General features: G+C 43.1%; 1 protein-coding gene across 5 annotated transcripts in view; it reads left to right on the forward strand.

Moving 5' to 3' along the window:
* The window catches only part of ZNF385D (zinc finger protein 385D), an 849687-nt gene that overhangs the window by 476151 nt on the left and 348304 nt on the right, over window positions 1–25232 (forward strand). For 2 of the 5 annotated variants that reach the window (XM_045297458.1, XM_045297462.1), the window contains exon 1: window positions 912–983. The exons of 2 other annotated variants lie outside the window; for them this stretch is intronic. In XM_045297458.1, coding sequence (XP_045153393.1) covers window positions 920–983 — 64 coding nt within the window. In that variant the 5' untranslated portion in view covers window positions 912–919. Of the gene's footprint in view, window positions 1–865; window positions 984–25232 lie in introns of those variants that run through there. One more of the 5 variants, XM_045297461.1, reaches the window with a different exon arrangement.

The raw sequence follows: 25232 nt of genomic DNA on the forward strand, positions 1-25232 counted from the left end.
CGGGTTGGATAAACTTCGCCTTGGTTTGTCCGCATGAACTTGGCGTCCAGCGAGGTGAAGAGGCGGCCAGGGTGTGGCGTGGGAAGTCGTGGGCTAACTTCACGGAAGGGCGAACAAGTTCGCTTGGTCCAGAGGCTGGCTGTGCTTAGTCCCTCTCAGGGGTCCCTTCAGTGTTTGTTTTTGTACCACCCCCCACCCCACCCCTTCCTAGGCAGGCCAGAGAAACAGTCTTTCCTGGGCAGGGGTTGAGCGCCCAGCACCCTCCTCTGTTGGTGAGGAGCAGCCTAGCACCCACAAAAAATGTATATGATTTTATGCCTTTAGAGGTCTCCGTGCTGTTAAATATTTGTGCACTTGAGTTTGGTGCCTCTGTGGAAGTCTTCCTTAGGTTTTCAGCTGAGTTGCCTGCATTTCCAGAAAACATGTTGAGGGTCAGTTAGAACTGGGCTATCTATCAGTGGAGCACCATAAGCAAGCTTCCCCTGCCTCCCCCACCCCCACCCCCCACCCCCCAAGAAAAACACTGCTATCAAGTAATTGTGACTCAAGCAACCCTATCAGACAGGCTAGAACTGCCCCACAGGGCTTCTAAGGCTGTCATCTTTCCAGAGGCTGACTGCCCCAGCTCTCACTCATGAAGTAACTGGCTTCCCAGAGAGGATCCTGGTTAGCAGAGGAGTGCTTAAGCACTGCCCCCCCAAGGAGGGGGCTCCAGGTTAGCAGCGACTGTGGGGGCCAAGCAGGGACTAGATGGCACCAGGAGCTCCCCCCCCCAGCCTTCTGTCAGCGGGCTAGGAGCAGCCCATGCATTTGCACAGTAATGCTGCAACTCACTGCTAGGAGAGGAAGCACAAGCCCTTCAATAAATGAGAAGAAGACAAGGATTAGGACTGAAAAGACCTTCCTCCTTCCTGGAGTGATGCTGTCCTTCTGTAAGTCCCATCTGACATCATCATTTAAGGACATCCATCTAATATTAGGAGGTAGGCAAGAGCCACTGGAGAGGGCTTAGGGGAATGAAGCCAATATGCAAATGCTGTGGGTGATTTTTTTATTGCAGGGGTGGGGGTGGGGGAGGGGGGTTTGTTGGGCCAGTTTTAACATTATATTCAGCAGTGGGTTTTCGATAAACTTGGGCTGGGGCAGTGTTAGTTTACGGAGCACTAATTTCCATGTGTACTATTTGTTTTGTTTTGTTTTGTTTTGAACCTTTGAAACTATTTGCAAAAGTATGGAAAGAACCCAAATTGTAACAGCCAAATGCCTTTAGTTTTCTTAACAGCAATTTTGACTTCCCTGGAATTTGCCTCCGATTAGAAATGATGTCTTAAAATAACTGAGATTGATTTTGAAGAAACGATTCTCATTTTGTAATCAAATTTAAACAGCATGGAGAGAGTTAACATCTCTTCCAGGGTCCTGTGGTGATGGGGGTGGTGAGCATGTTTATTGGCAATTAATGAAATAGCTAACATATATTGTGACTGTATTTTTCGGTAAATGGAAACGCTGTTAAGATACTATTTTTGAGGGTGGGGGTGAGATTTGCATCTGTAATGATAGTGAGTGGCACTGAAGTAGATGATCATTTTCAGTTCTCAGCCTCTTGCAAACATTGCTTGTGTGATTGCAGTGATGAAGTAGGGTTGACCGGAGTAGCGGTCTAGCTTTTGAAAATCCTGGTCAGAAGCCAGCCAGTTTGTACTGGATGGTCATGTGGCGATTTGAGAAATGCTCACTAGGCTAGCTCAGGTTATGTACTGTATGCTACTCCAGCCAGCTTATGAAACCGCGTGATTCCCGGGGTAATTCGTTTCACTGTGTAATGCAAGTTTTTAATAGTTCAAATTGAAATGTGATGTCCTACTTCAGACGAAACTGTCCACTTTTAAAGACAGGGCTAAAGTTGCTCTCTGTGTCATGAGCGTGGTTCTGTCTTACCATAATTTTGGCATAAGATCCATCTTTCTATTCCTGGAGGAAATTGTGTGCATTCAGGAATGCCTTTTTTTCAGGTTACGCTATGCAGCCCCTTACTCAAACTGTCAGCCTTCCAGAATTGGGGGAGCCCACCTGTCTCTAATAAAATGTGTAGTACAAGAGCTAAGATGGGACGAATTGAGTAATACATCCCTGGCATGTTAGGCTTCAAAAGCATTCTAATGTTTGCAAGTCTCTACGGCTCTGTATTTCAGAGACAGGAATGTGTGCCTGTTTGTGTGTATGTGTACACATACAGTTTTGTGTGATGCATGTGTGTGTGTTCCTGTTAGATATCTATTCTCAAAAAAAAATTGATTTTTCCAAACAGGGCTTTCACTTCGCAATTTGGCTGGCTGTTACTTACTTCTTCATTTTAGAGCTGCAAATGGCCTAACAAGTCAGGGAGAACAAGGACAAAGAGAAAGAGGTGCTGCATTCTTGGACTTTGCTGGTGATTTGTGGGAATGAGGAGGACATCAGAAGTCTTTTATTTGCTTGCACAGAAGGGAGTGCCGAAAAGCATGGGGACGCTATAGCCTAGAATGAACTGATATGCAAGCAGGACATCTCCTTCCCTGTCCATAATCTAATTTGGCAGTGTTTGCTTGTCTTCATATAACTAAGAACCATCAGCTGAAGAGGTTGGCACAGCCTGCTTCTCTTTAAGCCTCCTGCCCCTTAGGGACTGGACAGTTGGACCCGGTCCGAGGTCTGCTGGAGTCAGTTGCGTGTGTGTGAATTGCCTGTGGGTTGGTGGAATATGTCATATTTCCAGTTCTCAGTAATAGCTTGTGATTTGAGTGTGCTGTCTCAGACTTGCAAGACTAATGGGCCCTTTTAATGACTTAAGCCTCACTCCTATGTCCTATTGAAATTTCAGTGCAGCGTTTTCAATAATTGTCCGTTTGCACTTAGTGTGCAGTGATTTAAGAGTTTGCTGTGCAGTCACCGTGGATACTTTTGTTACTTATTCTATCGATCTTGCATTCATCGCTCGGAGTTAAATATAGGGTTCACACGGAGGGAAAAAAGCAGGGAAAATCCCAGTGAGCAACCTAATCGGAATTTACTGTAAAAGAACGGAAATATAACAAATCCTTGTGAGATTACCCTTCCCGCCCCCATAAATATTTTAAGTAGTTAAAAATTACATTTTCCAAGGCTGAAAAGGCATTAATAATTTATCCAGAATAAAAGCAAGGCAGCTGGGAGACTTCTCCCCAGATTAGGAAGAGAGGCTGTGGGTGGTTGTCAGCACAACAGTCCTATGCCAACGGGGTACAGTTTGGTTAAGATGTGCGTGCTGGTATGAAGCACAGATTCCTTGCTGGAGTGCATCTGGCGGTTTCCCAGCGCGCCAGCAGAAGGTTGTAACTGTGTACTGTCTCTAGCTCTAAGCACCATATGTCTGAATCATCTTCCCATTCCCATCTGGCCCAGCACATTTTTCCATTGCTGGAGTGTCAAGTCCTTGCCGCTGGTCATGCCAACCACATATAGAATCTGTGGTTGGCCAGAGAGATATCCTGTCACAACCCTGGGCCATCAGGAGAGAAATGAGGGACTGGCTGACAAGCAGGACTTTCTCAGCCCAGAGTCAACCACAGAGAGCCTGCAGTGCGTTTCGAGCCAAGAAGGGATCCGAGTTCTCTCTTGAACACATTGCTGAAAGAGATGAAATGATACACCTTAGACAAATGAGCAGAGGTGAGAGAAAATATTAGCGCTCACTGTAAATGTTTCTATTAACGGCATATTAATTAAACCCGGAGAAAGGGGCGAGCAAATCTTAAAATGTGTGAATGAGCCATTCAAGTTCAGCTTGGTGTTAATTGTGGATCAGCCGTCTTGCTTAAAGTGCCGAAGAAAAATGAGGAAAATGCTTAATGTTGTGCTGACTAAGTGAATACTTGATTGGGCAAGCTTTTGATCCAGCAGATAGAGAAAAAAAAATCTAAACCAAAAAAATCTAGACCACAACCCTATTGCCCAGCCTATAATAGAAGATTTGCTGTTACACCAGAAGAAGAACTCCCTCAGCCCCAGGTGTTCAGCACATTTCCAGTCAGCATTTACACTTTAGGCAGTGGCTTGCCGTCCTGCTTCACCTCCAAACACAGTATGCTTGAAAACTAGTTAAGGGACAAGGTTATGAGGCAGGAGATAGGAGGCAGCCGGCAGCCAAGAAAAGCATCCCTCTTTTTGAATGTTTTCAGTGGAAACATGTAACTTGTCCTAATTAGATTGTACTGAGTGACCTGTTATGGGGAATTAGGTCCAGTAAGTCTTAACCACTCACGGTATGTTTCCATCTTCCTGAGGCTGTCATGGAGAGAAAACAATTCAGGAAACAACTTGTAAGTCCTAATTCAACCTTTTACAATTTGATGGCATTGCAATTATACTGTATTAATTCATTAATACAAATTAATATGCAGAATAAGGCAGATGAATACAGTTAGGAAGAATCACACATGGACTTGAAATCAAAAACAACTTCAAAAAATGCTAGCGATTTCCCCTTAAAGACTACTCACTTTTAAATTCACATGAAGGTCTTATTTTAAGGACCAAATTTCCAAATTTGATCATTATTCTAGTAACACAAACTCTTATTACACTCTTGAATTTTGAGCTAAAAAATATTTCCTTTTTTTTAAGGACCTCCTTTCTTGCTGTAATTATATGGAAATGAGATGGGTTTATTTAAAGGATAAGTTCCAAAATTCATGAGATAATGACGACTTGCAAACTTACCCTTTTGTGGGTGGCATAATTGTTCCAAAAAACAAATGAAAAATTTAAATTAGTGGTTTCCGACTTTCATTCCACAAGATTTGGTCACAGCTGTTTTTGACTGAATCCTCCCTTTTAAAAGATAAGGAGTGTGTGTGTGAGAGAGAGAGAGAGAGACTGGAATCTCAAAGAATGCCTCGCTATAGAAATACCCAAATATTGTACCTGATTCACAGGTTTTCTATATTTTTTAATTTGTTCATATCATTTGAAAATGCAAGGCATTAAGTATGAGTCTCATAAAATGAATATTATACTATTTTTAGCACAACTGGTACTCATGTTTAACAGCCATTATATACATCAGAGGATTTTAAAATCAAGTCATAGGATAATTTTCAAGTCTTAGCCTGCTTATGAGTGATCTTGTAGAAGCAGAGATCTATTTCTCCTTTGACCTTGAAAAACTGATGTTTCTATTTGTACTACACTATGAAACACATTTCAAAATACGACAGAGGTCATAATCGCTGCTCTCTCCCCCTCTCTCTGTCTCTCTCTAAAGAAGCCATTACATATCATTTCCCACAAAGATTAGTTTTGCAACAGAATTTCACACATGATTGGTGGCATTAAGAGAAAATACAGCATAAAAGGTGGCTAGAAAGACCAAAGCTTAAAGTGGTTGAGTTCATGCTTGAGCCAAATTGCCAGGGCTGAAAATAGGAAGACGCTACCCTGTGTCACCGTGTTGAAATCATTATGGGGCAGCTGGATGTTGGCCCTCATTGAATATGAACTCCAGGTTTGCACAGCTTTAAAAATGGAAGGTATTTCTATGAAATCATCTCAATCCCCAAATCTCATGGCAAATGAACTCCTGTGGGAGCCAGGGGTGGGAGACAGCTAACCCTTCGCTTTGTCAATCGTTCTTTTTCCTGTTTTTGCCCATGTGCAGTATCATATTTCTGTAAGTTGAGAAGGAAAAGAAAATTAACCTGGCCAAGCTCTTCTAAGGTCAGAAAAGAACCTAACAGTCATGTAAGGATTCATCCTTACAGCAAATGCTCCATGCCCCAGAGCATCCTGGGCCTGGAGATGGGGAGTTGGCTGCGCTGAGAGTGTTTTTAAGTGATGGAAGCTGTTTAATCTTGTATTCTCAGCACCCGGCTCAATGCCAGGCATTTAGGCTCTCACTAATATACGTTGAATGTGCAAGATTGATTGGGTGATGGAGGTCAGAGAGGAAGGGGATTTGCTTCCTCTGCAGATCCCTTAAGGCACTTGTTCCCTATGGGAACTAGTCCATGCAATTTAGAGCCTGAACATTAGCTGGAGTTTCAGAAAATCCTTTAACTATAAGGAATAGTTCTGGAAATTAGATTGTAGCACAAATGTAAGGAAATCCTCTAATGTATCCAGTGGCCACCATCTTTATCTCTTTCCATTTACTGTACATGGCAGTGTGGGGAGGTATGTCACAATTCTAAAGACTATTAAGACTCTTATGCCAAAATAACTGAAAAATATACTTAAAACCACAATTTGAGATGGTAGGGTCATCATATCTACTCACCTGATCACAAGTTCAGTTCTCGGTTTCAGCTTAATGAATTTGCCATCGGGGTTGGTATTCCCTTGACAGGTAACTGAGAAGGCGATGGCAAAGGAAAGGTTTTCATATAAAGAGTCAACATACCTAGGATAGAAGCATATTTCAAAACTTTACTCTGACTGATAAATATGGAGGTCATTTTCACAACTATTTGCAAGCCTTTCTTTGCAAAATTATTCTGCACACTTCGTCGTTCATGGCCATGCACATTTTGCTGATGAGGAGAAGCACTTGTACTCAATTGCTCTGAAGACAAAACTTAGTAATAAATGTAAACAGGCTTCAAAAAGCCCTTATACACTTTTAGAAATGTGTGGCTGTTGTTGTTTTCAGAGTAAAAATGGTCCTTTAAAAATCCATTATGGGAGGTAGAACATAGAATTATTTTTAATTTCATACAAGTAGTTGAGCCTCACACAACTGTTGTGATGTTCTCAAGGTCACACAGCCATTGCCTGTGGCAATGCAGTCACTGTAGGACACAAGTGACCAACACTAACCTGGTGCTTCTCACACTTACTCCAATGCCCTTCCACTAAAGCATGGGTGGTCATGGTGTATGAATGGACGGTTGGCTGTTCATTATAGAAATGCTAGAAAAAATATATGCCAGTCAATATTTGAATATAAAGGGTTGGCATCAAAGATACACTTGTGAGTTGAGTTTGGGGAGTCACAATTAGGAACAGGTCTGAATATCATTCTGGATCTTCGTCATTCAATCTTATCTTTCATATCTCAAACAATAATCTGAAACAATTTCTGGTCCGAGGACATGAATCTCTCCAAGTGTTTCTGAGGCAGCATTGCATATTCGGGTTTCTATTAATTAACTATTGTGTGATGCGTATGAATTATAGTGCTGGCAAAGAATATTGAAACTGCCAAGAGAACCAACAAATCTCTTTTGGTAGAAGTACAGCCAGAATGCTCCTTCAAAGCAAGGGCGGTGAGACTCCATCTCACATACTTTGGACATGTTATCAAGAGAGACCAGTCCCTGGAAGATGCCATCACGCTTGGTAAAGTAGAGGGTAGGTGAAATAGAGGTAGCCTGCCAAAGAGATGGATGGACACATTGGCTGCCACAATGGACTCAACCATAGTGATTATGAGGATGGCCATGTCTGGTCTATGGGCCGGAGCTGACTGGATAGCACCTAACAAGTTACACGGTGCTATGGCCTCACTATTTAACTCCGTACTGTATTGCATGCCATTTGTATTCTATTCATATTGATCTCAGAATCTCACTGCCATCGAGTCTATCCAATTCATGGTGCCCTATTAGACAAAGTCGATCTGCCCCCGTGAGTTTTTGAGACTCCCTTAACTCTTTATATAGGAGTAAAAATCCCCTCCCCAACCTCTCTCTTCTTTTTCTCCCTTGGAGCAGCTGTTAGTTTTGAACTGTTGACCTTGGAGATCTTGGCCAACTCATAACCACTACACTGTGACGCCACAGCAATTTGATGTGTGTAAGGATCACCATTCATTCCTAAAAAGGAGTGTGAGTCTGGCCTTCCTTCTCTGACTGAGACAAAGGCAAGGGGTCCTCTGGTAGTACTTTAGCTGATTCTCTCATAATCTGTATGTCCTTGGGAAAGTCATCTCATATTTCTTTAATATCCAGTTCCCTTGTAAAAGAATACTGCAGTATGTTTCTTGCAGTTCTGTTTTCAGGACTAAAAAATATAAAACATATGAAAGTTCCTAGAAATACATGGGTGGAAGTCAGTTGTATTTGATTATTTCTCCCTTTATATCCAACCCAATATCCAAATGTATTTTTAAAAAATCAGGAAAGTGATTATTATATCATTTGGGGTCAAGCCAAGAAATGGAAAGCATCCTAATTCACACAGAAACTCTAATTCTAATAGAATTAAATACAGCGGTGACCACAGTGGACCTAACGGGGGCTGCTGAGTTCATCACATATTGTAACTACAGGTAGTAAAGTGATGGAGAAGCAAAAGGCTACCTGTCCCTTAAGTCAGGGTTCATGTTCGGTGTTGGGAACTGAACAACCGTGGCAGGCCTGAGACAGTGGGGCATGGAGGGGATTCAGCTGTAGACGAGGACAGGGAAATGCGCTGGCTTTTCCCTTCCACTGTCTCTGGGTCACATTGCTGGAGCCCAGTCTAAAGCCACTGAGAAGTCAGTTGGGGAAGTGCATCCTGCAGGTATCAGTGCCCAGCCAGCCACGAAAAGGACACTGGCTGCCAAGGACCTACAGTGTAATCTTCAACCCGATAGAAGTTACCATGTAAGTGGACAAGCGTTCTGCAAAGGCACCTCACGTATCAGTGAGAGGTTTGGTGGGGCAATATAGGTAAGAGGAAAATGTATAATGAAAGAGCTTTCAGCAACTCTTCACTAGTCGTCTGGGTTTCCATGCAGACTTTGTCTCCTTCTGGGAGGGTGACTTTGGACACACTGAGGACACTTTGTCGCCGTCAGGCTTGATGCTCTTCCCTTGGGGTCAGAAGTCTGTCTCCCAGTGAGGTTCAAGAAGGTGTTGAATGCTGTGTCATAAGCTACAGAGCATCCTATCCATGTGTCTTGTTACATGGATGTGAAGAGACCAAGTGAGAAAGAAAGAAAATAGGGAACTTACCATAAGCAAACAAACATGGAAATTTGAAAACCCGCGGTAAGCTGTGAATTTGAGCATTTCAGCAGAGATTTCTGAGTGTAATGAGGAAGGGCACATTTGGTTACCATCACATAGCCCCACGCATTGTGGCATTAGATGTGGCTCGAAGGTCAAATGCAATCTGTTCCTTGAGATTGTTCTTTAAGAAAAGGACATTTCAGAAGCTGAGACAGAGATGAGAAAAAAAAAAAAAAGAACAGGCAGGAAATCCTAGGTGAACAGTCTGGGCCCCATAGTTCTTCTCGAAGATTCTAATGGGGATAGACACATTGAAGGCTGAGGGAGTTTATTAATCATCACTTGGAAAGGGAAGAGGGACTTTATATTGATTTGTATCTCTTCCCCCATCTGCTGTGGGACCGTTAAAGGCTGATTCCTTTGACCGACTGGCGCTGCTATTAAAAGAAAACAGTTAAGGCAAAAGCACTGCCCTTCCTGCATGGCAATATTAGCATCCCTCTCAAAACCTACTTGTAAAGCCCTGTGAAAGTTCATAGCTTATGGTGCCCTCATTTTGAAGCAATGCCATGGTAGCTGCTGGGAAACGCACCTCTTTCAGGGCACAATCTGGAACTCACAGGACGACCACCAGGTGTTTTAATTAGCTGCCCTGAGGAAGGGCGAGCTTTAACTTAGTGATCCATGGGGATTCTTAAGATACACATCCTTACAGGAGCACTAGCAGTTAAAACTACATAGGAAGGAAGTTTGCATATATATATATATATTTCTTTAAGAAAAAAAATCTATGTAGGTGTCTAAAAACTAAAGTGGTAAATAACGCCCTCTTTCCCTCCTCTGCCTGCTTTTCAGTCATATCTGTTTCTTCTTCTCCTTCCCTTCCCCCTCCCAGTTCCCCTCCCCTTCCTTTTCCCCCTCCCTCCTCCTTCTCCTCCTCCTTCTTTTCTTACTAACTGTTAAATGACTTGGTTAGTAAGAGTATGTAGTGAGAGACTCGCTGACATAATAGACCGCTTGGCTTCATTCATAGAGAGCCCCTCAGCTCCTGATCAGTTCGTGGAGAATTGCTCTGGGGCGAACAGGTGTAGCTGCTACTCCTGGAAGAAGAGAAATGTAGCCTCTCCGGAATGCCTGCTTTGTGCCAGGAGCTGGCACATGTTTTGTCATTGGCACCTCCCCCCCATTCTTAAGAGGCAGAGAAGTGGTTCCAAATCTTAGCTGCACAAGAGACTCACCTGAGAACCTTTTGCAGATCATTCCAAGGGCCCCCTGCAGCTTAAGCAACCTTGAATGCAGCAGGCATCAATATGAACATTCCGCAACTGATTCTGAAGGACACCAGGATGGAGAACCTCTGAGATGATCATTTTAATCCTTTCCCAGGGAGCATTTCGAGGGCCTGGGCATTCCCAGCTGCCTGAGGTCACCACCGGGTAGCAGTTGGCAAGGTCAGGATTCAAACGCAGGTCAATTTGAGTGAAATGCTTCTTTTTTTTCCACCCATGAAATGCAGCTTCCCCTTAGGGAAATCAATCCATGGCATGAAGTGTTGGCTGGAGAGCCAACTCTTTCTTACAGGGCTACCCTAGTTTCTAGGGTAAACATTTCTAAAGGATAGGCGGCTCTGCTCCCATCTACTTGGGTCCTTTATAGAACTGGCACCTAAATAAAAGATCGTGCCACTTTAGTTGATTCATAGTCACAGTGATTTGGTTCTGAAAAGGGCTTCCAGGGCCATGCTGCTCAAAATGCAAAGTCCCATCCAATGACTTGGAAATCATAGTAGCATACAGATTCTGAGTCAGTGCTGGCCCTGCAATTCTGTTTCTAACCAGCCCCCAGGAGGTGCCCATTCAGCTGGTCTACCAACCACATCGAGTAATAAAGATTTTAAAAGTCAAATAGCTGAACCACAGCTTCTACCGATATGGCAACAGAAGCCTAAGTTTCCAGTGAAGTGTCCTTTTCGAGTCTGCCAGCTCCTGAGATGTCCCATTACAGTGACCAACTATCCCCGAGCTGAAGGGTGATTTGGGATGTGGGACTCGCAGTACTGAGAACTGAGAACAGTTAGGGGTTGGGAGGACATGGGCCGATCTCCCAAGTCGATGTCTGGTTCTTCCTCCCACGAAATGCCGTCCATGATATGACATCTAGGCTTGGGTACAAACAACAAGCTGCCTTGTGCCTCAGCAGGACTCCAAATGATAAGGTAATTGTAGCATGAATTAGGTGGTGTATAGAAAGTACTCAACATACGGCGTCAGTGTTTGCTAGCCATCACGGTTGGCAACAACTGTTGCCGCTTCTTCACAGACCTGACTCAGCAGCCCGCTCCGTTATTGAAGAAAAGAAGAAATGCTCAAAGATCAAGTGTGAGCAGCCGTGGATCATCTTTATTATGTCATCTCTGTACAGGGAGGGCAGCTTGTGAATCACCTCCTGCCCTGTGAAGTGATGGGCAAGCTGGGATGAAGTCATTCCTGGTTCAGGGCAGAGTTTCTCTCCCCGAGCATCAGGGCTGATGTTTTTTGTTAGCTTCTTAGGGAAAGGGCCTGGAGAAGGCTTTGCCGCCTCGGGATATTCAGCTCTGACCCGGCATGTTCCTGTCAGCCTTGCTCGCCCATTAGTGCTCTCTGAGCACTGTAACCACTTAGGAGGGCAGCTGCAGCTAATGAGTGTGCCGTCCATCTCTTGAGCCATCGTTGTGTTCATCAATATCCGTAAGGAACGCATGCACACAAAGATAAGGCAGCACCTCTAACTCCCCCCCACCCCCCCCCAGCCCCACTTTGCAGGCCCATGGACAGGGAAACAGAATGACGCTAAACTCATGCACTTCCTAGCACAGAAGCTGGCAAGAGACCTGAATTTATAACTGTTGAGTGCAATGCCAAGCCTCAGACTTCCCTTTCTGATACAAGGGAATTTTCACTAGCGACCCAAGGCGCCACTTGCTAAATTGGCTGATGTTGAATGAATGAGGATGGCTCCTCCAGCCCTTACCTAGGAAAACCAATTCATTCACCTCCTGTCAAATGCCATCCGCTGATCAGAAGCATTTTGTCTGCCAGATATGTGACTGTTATGTGGGGAACAATGTGCGCCTTTGTTTTTCTACTATGACTAGTAAGTGGGGCTGCTCGAAGCAGCAAATTATTCCACAGTAGGGTTCACAGGACTGAACTGCTGTTGACTAGCATTTCAGACCAGAAAGTAAATGAACGAGAAAAGAAGCTGTTCTCGCTTTCCCCAAGCAGAAATCGTGATTGCGAAAAGAGACCAGCACAACCACACACTCACATATCTCCACTTTAGAAGCAACTTTGGGAGATGTGGGTCTCAGGTCCCATCTCTGCTATCATTTTGAAAAGGCATTAAATATATGGGGCCAACGTTTCCATTTCACTGACAGGGATATACAGGCCTGTTAATTAATAAATTCACCTGGTAAGATTATCAGATCACCTGGTAAAAATCAAGACTTAAGCTCAAAATTAAGACCCATGTCTTTGTGTTGAATTTAGCACTTTAGATGGCTTGCTCTGCCAATGGATTGAACTAATAACGGCAACTCAACCTACCTTATAAGGCAGAGTTCTAACTATTAATAACTTGTGTTGCTAATTGCTGTTGAGTGGACACTGAGTCATGGTGACCCCATATACCCCAGCATGGAACATCACCCTGGCCTGCCCCATCTCATCCTCAACCCTTCATCTGCTTTATTTAGTCCATTGTTTGGACACTGTGTATTCCGAGTGCCGATCGCCCGAGGGGGTTCATCTTCCAGTACTCTATCAAATGAACGTTATTCTGTAGTGACCCATCAGGATGTTTTTGGCCGGTGTTTGGAAGTAGATCTGTAAGCATTTCTGCCTAGACTATCTTCTGGAAACTCACTGACACGCCCACCATGGGTGACCCTGCTGGTATTTGAAATATTGGTCACATAGCTTCCAGCATTACAGGAGCACACAAGCCACCACACGACAACAGACAGCCAGACAGGTGGTGGAGCTACTAATAATAGCTAAGATTTATTGGGTGTGGAAGCCATGAGGGCCACAGTTCTAGCGCATCACCTCATCCAGTCTCACAATAGGCCTGTGAATGAAGAATTATTAAGGTACTTATTTTTTTTTTTTTAAGGTACTTATTTTATGGACGAGAAAACTGAGCTACAGAGAGATTTACAACGGAGGCTAGGGGAAGTGGCCAACCTGGGCCATAGCCAAGGAGTCTGGCTTCCTATTGTAGTCTTCCCAGCACACTGTTTTGGATCACCTGGTGCAAGTCCTGACTTTCACAATCCAAAACTCGGGAACCTAATCTCCCTATGCAAATCTAGCAGCAGGGACTTGAAAACAGACAACAAACTACCAAGAAAATGATCACACAAACACAACTCCCCTCCATCCGAAAGCCACGCAGCTCTCTTGCTCTGAGGCTTAGATCAGACGAAGATTCCAGTTCTTCCAGAAGGTGCAAAAGCAAGAGATGTAAACTTTTGTGCGTGGAACATACAACACAAACCATGGTACTCCTCAAGCCCGGGCCTTACAAAGAACGGTAGCCCAACAGCCGACTTCTTGCATTGCTAGCTATGTGCCAGGAGATGGACTGAAGCCTCTGTTGGGTTGTATCTAAATCAGGAACCACAGGTTTTCATAAGAAATGCCAGGTTTCCTGTCTAACTGACTTCTTCCTGGACATATTGTACAATGGCGACTCATGAGATGATCTTCTCTTATCATGTAAGAAACTCTGAAAATAAGTCTACGCTCTTTTCATTCACTTACTAAGAAAGCTAATGAATATTACCATTTATATTAGGAGTAGTATGACCTGGAGGGTCAATGGTAGAATTCTCATCTTCCCAGAGGGAAACCCAGGTTCATTTGCTAGCCAGTGCACCCTCAAAAGCAGCCAACACCTGGTGTCAGTGTATGCAAGTAGCAGCAGTGCTTACAGATGAAAACTAACCCAAGATGTAGCCTGGCAGTCTACATCTGAACATTAGCCAAGGAAAGTTCTATTGCACAAAATAGTCTAATTCCTTTCTGGATGGGGATGCCACAGGTTGGGGGCCAACTTCAGCAGCTCACACCCCCACCATCTTGCACCCATCCTTTGTAATGTACATGTTGTCCCCTGTAGGGCAAGCTCATGGAAGTGAAATTGCTGAGGTATAGTATGTTCATTTATTATGGAATTACTTATTTCGCATGAAAGAAATTTCAGTGATAATTTCTACATACATCCAAAGCATCAAAGCGTTACAATAATTGCTTTAAAACCAAGGAACCACTCAGGTCAGTGGTTCTCAACCTTCTTCATGCCGTGACCCTTTCACACAGTTCCTCATGTTGTGAACCTCCCAACCATAACATTAGTTTCGTTGCTACTTCATCACTGTCATTTTGCTCCTGTTACGAAACAGGCAACTCCTGTGAAAAGGTCATTTGACCACCAAAGGGATCATGACCCACAGGCTGAGAACTGCTGGTTTAGCTGAAACTACCTTGACAACTGACCCTTATAAAAATCTCAGGGGTAAATGACCTGGGATGGCTCTCTGCTCCATAGGCGTGTTCTGTTTCTCTCTTCCGTCAAGAAGTGGGAGAGAGGGAGCCATTGCTTAGGGGGACTGCTAATGGTGCTGGCACAGTGCACTCATTTTGGAGCAGGACGGTGGCAGGGGGTGTACAGCACGACGAGCTTCGTCAATGCCACAGAGTTGCTCGTGTGAAATTTGTCGAACTGGAAAAATTTGTTATCGATGAGGGGATGGATTTAGAAGAGCTTTTAGGACCCCCCGCCCCCCCATGGTCATTTAATCCCATTATAGCCCCTCAAACTTCTTGATAGTTTTCATATTTTTATAGCAATCAAACGTGTTTTTTTAAAAAGAAATGATGTCACAAAGCATAATGTCTTGTGCTGTAAGAGCGGGGATAAATGCAAAAGGAAGAGAATATACATTGCCAGGGAAATTTTACTCCATATTTTCAAAATCTAGAAAACGGATCCCTAAAAGAGCTCTTTCCATCCCATTTAGAGTCAAGTTTATTTCCAAAGTGGTTAGAAGGTTTATTTCCTTAGAAAGAAGTGGGCATTGAAAGGTTTTGTATAATTCTCTCCCTATTTCAGTAGCCCTTCTAATCCCAACTCAGTTCTTAGGTTTTCAGCATTTCTAGGACACATTAGGCTCCAAAATAATCGAGAATGTTTATGGCATGTCGCTGCAGTGAAATGGAAAATGACACATTTATTACATAAACAAAAACTATTTATTATGGCAACTCATTGATTTTTAAAGCAACACTATTAATGACTAGATGATATCTCTATTTCATGTCAGAGGAACAAACCACTTAGAACGGTTAAGTCTCTTCCCTAAGATCAAACAGCTTGAAAACATCAGGCACATGAATCAATTCCAGAGCTGTCGGACTGACCATCGTGCCTGCCAGGATGTTAACACTGCTCGGGGGGTTTCTGTCTAGCTTACTACTGTTAGGCCATACTTCAGAATCCTGGTAATGGAGCACTCCTACAAAATGCAGGTCTTTGCATTGGAAGATTCATAAGAACAACCACACCCATGCCCAATATGGTTTGTTGTTGATAGCTGTCTTCCAGCCCTTGACTCACGGGGACCCTATAGAGGACAGAACAGGACTGGCTGGCCCCGAGTTACAGGTCATGTCATTGTGACCCGTCAGGTTTGCACTGGCTGATCTTTAGAAGTAAGTCATAAGCCTTTTTGGAGTCTGTGTTTGTCTGGAAGGACTGCTGAAACCTGTTCAACATCATAACAAGACATAAACCTCCACTGACAGAGGTTGCTTGTTCTTTACATCTGTTGGCCAGGAATCAAAGCCAAGTCTCTCACATGAAAAGTGAAAATTCTACTAAACCACCACCGCCCCCCTGCTAAGGTATAAAGAGTTCAAATATTTACCCCTTTGTATCGAGAAGATTCCAACTCATAGCGACCTAATGAGGTTTGCTAGGCTCTATATCTTTTTAGAGGTAGGCTGCCTTATAGTTCTCTCAGGGAGAGGCTGGTGCATTCAAACCACTGACCTTCTGCTGGCTGGCTGCATGCTTCATCAAGGGGGCCACCAGGACTTTATTCAGGTGCAAACAGCACTACATGCCCTACCCTGTGGTAAGGATGATGAAGCGAGCAGGGCAGCTAGCTTTTCACCTCTGTCAAAGAAACAGTTTCCTGGCTGGCCTGCTACCTCCTTAGACTATGCCTAGCTGTGCCTAGTGCTGTCAAAGTCAAGAAAATTAAGTGAAGGGTGTCTGTAAATCATTGTAGTTTATGATATGCTAATTGGAATGCTGTGTAAAAATCACTGTCTAGGGTCCTAATTTACACCTCTTCCGATTGTTGAGTCATTTGAAGTTATCCCATACGCTAGTAAGCATGCAAGCACTGTGTAATAAGCTAAAGGAAAATCTCAAGTCTGCTGGCAGCTTGGGATCATATCTGACATCTGACACCCTTACCGTCACAGGTGAGACAAAGGAAGATCAGTGGGTCCAGTTATCTAGCACAGATAACACAGACAGTAGTGAGTGGTTGAGCCGGTGCTGCCAGTAATCATGCGATGGACTTACTCTTTGTATCATTTGTTCTCTTAGAAATGGGAAGGAGGAAGGTCTTGTTCTCTCTTCATAACAAATCTGGGCTGTAAGTAGGTTCTTCCCAGGTTACAGGCCAAGCAAACGGCATTAAGTCACTTCCCGGGGTGATAAACGAGTGTGAGAAGGAGCTGAATCATCTCTCTGATCCATGCTTCCAAAGCTCCCATTTCCCAGGATTGGCATCAAGGTTGTATTTGAGTGGATCCCTGTACCCTTCAGGATCTGGATGGAAACAAAGATCCCTCCCTGCACTAATTTTCTCTGCGCTTACCATAGCATTGGGAATGAAAGGGTGGAACTTGTTGGAGCAATAAATCACTGCTTCCCACACCAGTCCCAACGGCATGATCAAGTCTCCCTCATTCCATTTCTCACTGTCAGCTGTGAATGTAATTTATCTTTTGCATGAACTGCTATAATCGTCCCTAATGAGTTTCCTGACTTGATTCTCTTATGCTTCCAGCACAATCAACATTTTATTGCCCCGAGGCATAACTACAGACGTGATTACCCCCTCCTGTACACACATGCGCACATGCATATACACTCAAATGCCTTTCATGGTGGTTTTTTCTTGATACAGAGGTTTGCATTTTCATCCATGTGACCAGTACAGTACAAGTTCTGACTCCAATTTACCATGTGGTTTTATACTGAAAAATGCCCCTTATGTAATTCAAAGGTCAGGCTCCGTAGATTGTTCTGTTTCTAAATCTTCTGGACCTTTTTACAGGGGATATAGTTTGCTCTTGCCTCAGAGCCTCCCAAGCCCTGAGCAATAATTATTTTGTTCCACTATTATTAAAGCGTGAATACGCTTTTCTCCAAATGTCTATTTACGTTCTTCCCTAAAGTTGCCTGAACAAAAAGCCCGAGTGATTGAAAAGTGCTAGGTGTCTCATTAGCCGCTCTCGATCTACTGAGGTTCCTAGAGGAGACACAAACAAACCTCTCCCCTAATGACCAAAGGTGTCTGCTCTCCGTAAATTAGTTTGTAAATCTACTTAAGCTACTACTAATATTTCATTTTGAATTGAACAAAAATTATATTTTATCTAAAATTACAAAGCATAGAAGAATACTCTAGGGAATTATGGGGGAAGAAATTGTTTTGGAGCAGGAATTCAAAATGCATGCCAAAAAACCTCGTGAACAAAAATACCTTGGTTCTGGTGCTCTTGTATGCGCTATACTTTGAGCTGTGAAGTAAAAGTCAGTGGTTGGAACCCACCAGCCACTGTGTAGGAGAAAGATGAGGCTGTCTACTTCTGTAAAGATGTGAAGTCTCAGAAACCCACAGTCAGTTTGATTCTGTTCTATAGGGTTGCTGTGTGTATGAATCTGCTCTATGGAAGTGCATTTGGTTGTAAGACGAACATATTTGGGATATAGGTTATGAGGAAAATGACTTTTCAGTCACTGGTAAAGAGGCACTGTTTAATAAATGGTTTGGGGACAATGGGATAAACATTTAGACAAGTAAATAAATAAACTGGATTCCTAGTTCACTCCTTACACCAAAATGAATTAAAGATTGAACAAAGATTCAGACATAAAAATTGAAGTCATAAATTTATAGATGAAAGCCCTGTAAATAAATGACATCCTTGCAGTGAAAATGCCTTAATAATCAGGACATAAACTCAGAACTATAAATGGGAAAGCCGGTCATTTCAATTACATAGTGTCAGTAATTTAAATTTGGGAAAACATATTCAGAAGCTACATGTATTTTTTAAGGCAAACTTAGCAAACAATAGTTAAAACAAAACAAAAACCCGAACTCACTGCCAGGTTGTGAGTCCAATAGCAACCCTTTTGGGGGTCCCAAGACTGTAACTGTTTATGGGAGTAAAAAGTCCATTCTTTTTCCCTCAGAGCTACTGAGGGCTTTGAACTGCTGACCGTGTGGATCACAGCCCAACAAGTAACCACTGCCCCACCAGGGATCCTACACTACCATTGACAGATAAATGACTTACTTACTTAACAGAGTTTATGTGAGTCAATAAGAAAAGATACACAATTTTTAAAATGAATGATACATGAACAAAATCATTACACAAAGACGTGGATATGACTGGCAAATATGTAAAATTTCACTCAAAATTATTAAACTATAAATCAAAATTATGAAATATACTGCTTCACTTAGAAGATTCATACATTTGGAAGAGTCAGGTTTATACACATTTGTGGCTAAGGGAGTAAATTTATTTTTGCGAACAGTACACACGATGATTTGGTAATAAGCATCTATACATATTTTTCTTTTCTTAATTAAAAGATCATTTTATTGGGGGCTCTTACACTCTTGTAATAATCCATGCATCAATTGTATCAAGCGTATTTATCCATATGTTGCCATCATTTTTTTCTAGACATTTACTTTCTATCAACTCCTTATACATATTTTTATAGCAATTTCCCTTTGACTTAGCAAACCAATATTATAAGGGATTTATTCCCAAAAGGTCACTCAGACATTTGTAATTGATGTTAAATTTAAGTATAATACTGGTTTTGTAAAACACGAACTCAAAATAACTGACATGAACATTGGTAGGGAACGGGCTTGAGTTAACTAAAGGATGCTCTTGGTAGGCATCATCCTATAGGCTCTCACTCACAGCAGCCCTGGGCACAACAATGAAGCCCTGCTTGGTCCTGTGCCTTTGCCACAATTGTTTGAGCCCATAGATACAACCACTGTCGTCACCCATCCTATTGAAGCCTCCCTCTTTTTCACTAACATTAGTGTATCTCTAAATACTGGAATGGTGTGCAGCCATGAAAAATAAGTATCTATTTGCATTGTGGTCTGGAACAAATTGTAGAATATAGCAGCACATACAGCAAGCAAGGTTCAGAAAGACTGATAAAAATTACTGTGGGAGTGAAAACAGTAAGAAGGGATTTTATTTTCTTTGTTTCTTTTGGGAGACACATCTCCATGACTTTATTTTCAAAAATATACCAAGAGTTCATTGTATTCCTTTGACACAGGACAAAGGAAGACAAAAAACAAAGACACATAAACCAGATGGGGAGCCCTTTGGCGCAGGGTCATAATGGTGTCCAAACGTTTGCTGAAATGCAAAACTTGAGAAAGGATGTGGGCCGTTTAGGGAAAATGTTACACATGCGTGGTAGGTGGCATATTAAAATATCATACTTGTAGGTGTGGTTACCGGAGCAGGGGATGGGGCCATGACTGGGATTTATACTTTGTGGTAGACAAAAGAGCTGACAAGATTGGTCCCGGGACTTCCCGAAGGCTATCAGGACATGCTCAAGTGTGACCTCCATCAAGGGCACACCAAAGCAAGCCCCCAAGGGAGACTGCCCCTTCCCAAGCTTATCAGGTGAGTGGATATAATGCCCTCCTTCTCCATTGTACTCAGAGGGCAACTTTATCCTTGTCCCTGATCCATGTTCACAGGAGATTCGATCGAGGCTTTATCCATGTGGGGACTCTGCAGATAGATTTTGGACGATCTCTGTTCTCCCTAGATGTCTGTAAAATGAATAATAAGAAGGTACTGAGCTTGCTATGGATTCCCTGCCTGCTGTCAATGTTAATGAGCTTGGCTGCTAACCCAGAGGGTGGTGGTTCAAGTCTGTAAGGCATCTTGGAGGAAAGGGCTGGGGATTTATTTCCAAGAAGACAGCACATGGAAAACCTGAGGGTGCGCAGTTCTGTTTGGACATTGGCTTGTCATGCATGAGTCAGCAGGACTGATAGCCTTAGTGGCACAGAAGATTCCAGCCTTGGAAAGCCTAGCGGCAATGGCACTCTGTCCTACAAGGAGACAAGGACTCAGAATGGGCAGGATGACATTTGGTTTATACAACTGTAAGCATGTGCACTTTCACCAAATGACAATAAAGAAATCATTAGCAGATGTTACATTTGAGGACGAAATTCTCATGTTTCATGAACTTTGGGCAGCTTGAATGCCCTCGTAAGTCAGAGGTGAAGGTCCATTTTTTTTCCATTTGATTAGAGCAGTGCCTGAGTTGGTGTTCAAAATGTGGAATGATATGTATTTTTGGTTTTTAATCTTCAGTAAGGGTTAGTTGACACCTGATTAGGAGCCACTATTTTGTTATCTTTGTATGTATTTGAACTTAACACATATGAGTTTCAATCATCATACAATGTGGAAAAACTTCCCAGGTGATTCTGATGCTAGTCAAAACGGGAGACCATTGGTAGAAGATTCCCTTTCCTCTTTTTGGAATAGTCTCTTTCAGAGAGCAGGACAGATGTTGGTGATTAGGTGATGGTCCCCTTAAGATCACAGCCTTTGCACATAGTCGTGCCTCATACTGTTGTACTGAGAGGCGATTTCGATCCTGTGTTCTGTTGTCAAATTGCCTGAATTTCAGTCCTGTTGCCTATTGGTCGAGTGGCCCTGATCAAGCCACCTGATCCCTCTGCTTCTGTTTCCTCATAGGGATGTTCGTAAATGTAGTAATACATACTGTGCACATTTGAATCATTGTATTGTTCGCTTGGTGAAGAATATTAAATATACTGAGAACTGCCAAATGACTGGATAAAAAAAAATCTCTCTTGGAGGAAGTTCAGCCAGAATGAGCCATAGACCTCAAAGATGATGAAACTCCACTCATGGACGTGAGGTTTACTACCAATGGGAACCAGATCCTAGGAAAGGCCAACATGCTTGGTAAAGTAGAGAGTCACTGAAAAAGAGAAATTCTTCAATGAGATGGATTGATATAGGGGCTGCACGAATGGGTCCAAACAGCCATAATTAGAAGGATTATATGGGACCAGACAATGTTTTGTTCTGTTGTACACAGGGTCTCTCAGTTCAAATTAACTTGACGGTACCCCTGCCAACAGTGTTAGATGATAAAATCCTGTTATCTAACATTGGGTGATAAAATCAGTAAGTGATTACTGAATGAATGAACCACGAAGGAATGGATGGAGCGATGGGAGTGCTGGAACAAGCTAATTCTCCTCCTCAGTCAATTTGGAGGGAATTGCATGACAAGTCTTCTCATGATTACTCCAAAGTGGATGTGTAATAAATCTTGAGCTAGCCACAAGGAGATCTTAGTCCAGCGGTTCTCAACCTGTGGGTTGTGGCCCCTTTGGAGGATGGATGACCCTTTCACAGGGGTCGCCTGATTCATAATGGTAGCAAAATGACAGTTATGAAGTAGCAACAAAAACAATGTTATGGTTGGGGGGTCACCACCACATGAGGAACTGTATGAAAGGGCGGCAGCATGAGGAAGGTTGAGCACCACTTGTTCTTTAGCTGCGTCTTTTAGTAGCACAGTGTCTGGTCATCAGAAGGTTTCAGGAAAGATGCGTGTCCTCTCTGGGTGTTTCTGAGGCCGTTCTCTCAACTACCTGAATGTTCTGGACACTTGTCATCCTTCTAAACTTTCCTGGTTTTCGTTTTGTTGACGGATTCATCATCCAGTCAATAGACGGCCTCGATTCTGAAAGATTCTAGCAACTCAACGTAGGGAAGTAGAGAAATCCAAAACTTTATCTCTCAAATATCTTCTGGCACGAGAGCTGCTTACATTCCACCCAAGCTCCTGGGAGGGGACAAGATGACCCAAGTCCTTGAATCGCACTGACATCCATTGCTTGGAGTTAGAAGCTTGTGGAAATGAGAGTTTTTATCTTCAAAGATAGTGGAGTAGGAAGATAATCCATTTTACTGCAGGTTATGAAATAAATGCTACCTGTGCTTTAATCTTAAAATAGTTGGAATGAAGGCCTGTCAGCCAATAACTAAAGAACCAATGTTTAAATATGCTGGAGTTAGCAATTAGTTTTTAGGGTTTTATTGCATTCACGATAATACTCTATATATTGTTATATTTAAAAGTAGTAACATTCTTGAGTATTTGAAATTTTGAGCTTTTCTGTACCTCAAGAAGAAGAATGTGAGGAGACTACCCCTTCACCTTTCTTTAGTCTTTAAAAAGGAGGGTTTCTCGGTATAGACTGAAATAGAATTTAGATTTCAGCCATCAAAAGAGAGGCACAATAGCACAGAGAAGCTACGAACCCAGGGGGTGAAGGGGTGCAGTCACTTTATCTACGGTCTGGTCACGGATTTTGCTCATGGCTTCCATGTCCCAGACTCTCTTCGGGACACTTGAGGTGAATCAGTTAGGTTAGTCCACATAGACTAGAGAAACAAATTCATAGACATTCACATAGGTATAAGAAAGAGCTTTGTATATAAAAGCAATTGAATATTAAGAAAACATCTCAGCCCAGTCCAGATCAAGTCCATAAATCTGACTGGAGCCAATATGTCCAATACCAATCTATCAAGTCCTCTTCAGACTCACAAAACACATGCAATGATGCCAAATGCAGGAAGATCAGAGGCCAGCGGTTGGGAAGTCTTGTGAATCCAGTCATGTTGTAAGCATCTCAGTGCTGGAAGGGGTCTCCACGTGGCTTCTCTGTCTCCAGAGGTCTGGCTCCATCAGCTTCTCTCCATGTATCTTCTTTACAGGGATGTCTCACAGGGAGTGTGCTTAGAGAGAGTGTGTCTCCCACCTCCAGGGAGGCATACAGGAGTTCCCAGAATCCCCAGGAGGAGGCCATGCCCACACAGAGATCTCATTGACTATATTCTGGTTGACAATCCTCAAATTGACACCAGATTATGTAACTACCACATCAGTGAACCAAGGAAGGATGGATACCTACTATGTTAGGCTGGGTTCTCCAGAGAGGCAGAACCAGCGACATGCATCTATATAACAAGAGCAATTTATATAAAGAAAATCCCTACACAGTTGTAGAAGCTGGTAAATCCATAACAGTTTCAAGCCTGTGTGGCAGTTGTTATGTTGGAGGCTTCTCCTGACTCAGATAGCGTCTGGGGCTGAAGAACCCTAGATCAGCTAGGACATACGGCTGCAGAGGCAAATGATCCCAAGCTCAGCGGATCAGGCTTCTCACTGATCGGAAAGAATGGAAAGAATCCAGGATCGGTATGTCAGATGGCAGGTGGCTAATAGCTTCCAGGAACAGCAGACAATATAGCAGGCTACTAGTTCAGGTCCAAAGAACTGGAGGTCAAGGGACAGATGCAGGACTAAGACCCAGAAAAAAGCAGAGAAGGCTCTCCATAGAGTATTGTTACATTAGAATTAAGGTACCCTCCCTACCCCATTGCATCAGGACTGTCTGAAGTAAGGGAGTTGCAAGGCACCCTAATTTTCTTATGACTGATCGGCTGCTCACAGCGGATCCCATTGTGCAATTGACGGCATTGTGTTAGGTCACAGCATGGAGAATTTTTACACTGAACTGCCAACCCCCTGAGAATCCTGATCCAACCAGGTTGACACAAAGCTTCACTCTCATCCCTACCTGAAAAGAGCTGATATAATCTTGATAAGCGACAGTCATTAAATAACAAAGATAATTTATAAATAAAGTATGTATGTGTTGGAATGCAATCAGTGCTGTAGATGGGAAACCCTTTATGAGAGTGGTCTGCCAAGTGGTGGTGGAGGAGAAAGGCTTGCTATAATAGGAGAATGACTCTGTAGTAGACCTCATTAGGAAGAGTGGTTGAGTCAACATTTGAATGACTTGAACCCCTCATCTGCCACCAATTTGCAGGTTGAGTTTGCCTATGTTCCTATCCCTGCTGAGACTATCCTTTGCCAGTTGTTGTTCTTGGATGCAGTCAAGTTGATTCAGACTCACAGCGACCTCGTGTGATAAAGTAGAAGTGCCCCCATAGGGTCTTCTTGGCTGTGCTTTGTGGTAGCAGGCTGCCAGGGCTTTCCCATGTGGAGGTGCTGGGTAGGTTTGAATCATCAACCTTTTGGTTGCCAACCAAGCAATAAACTGTTGGTACCACCAGGCATCATTCCACCACCTTGAAAGTGGCAAAACTTTGTTGTTTGTGGTGTGATGATGAGGCTGAAGGGAACCTGGAACCCTTGTGATACAAAAGGGGCACTAACAATGCAATGACTTCAGCCCTGGTCTGCTAACTCAAAAGTAGGTGCTTGGAACTCCCCAGCCGACCCAAGGGAGAAAGACAAGATAGTTCACTTTCACAATGATTTACAGACTCCAAAGGCCCATGGAATAGTTCTTCTCCAGCTTACTGGGTTCCTAGGAGTCAGAAATGACTCCCTGTCAGTGGAGTCAGAGTAGAACTGTGCTCCATAAGGTTCCAGCATTAGAGTCTTGGAAATGCAGGCTGTTCTATTGGGAATCCTGAGTCTGTTATGGGTCCTAGTTCCATATTTCCAGCAACAAAGCAACAGGGAGGAAAAGACAAGGCAAAGGTTGGGAACAAGCACCAGCAGTCAAAAGCATGAGTTTCCAAAGGAAAGAGAGAAAGGAGCGAGTGGGGGAAAGGCATAGAAGCATATCCTACTAAATATCTGGTGTTTACACCTGATGATGTCAAAGGTATTTTTCAAAATATTGTCCAGGGCTGCTTGCTATATTTCCTCAAGCACAGGGAAAGGGTATTCCATTATTGCCCAGCGTGTCTGTTAGAATCATCAACCTTGCAATTGACATCCATTAACTTACATTATTTCTTCTTTGAGGGGGAATGGGCAACACCCCCG

The sequence above is a fragment of the Echinops telfairi genome, unplaced genomic scaffold (genome assembly GCF_000313985.2).
Source record: "Echinops telfairi isolate 266 unplaced genomic scaffold, ASM31398v2 ScPeMD7_7420;HRSCAF=8458, whole genome shotgun sequence".
NCBI classification, from domain to species: Eukaryota; Metazoa; Chordata; class Mammalia; order Afrosoricida; family Tenrecidae; genus Echinops; species Echinops telfairi.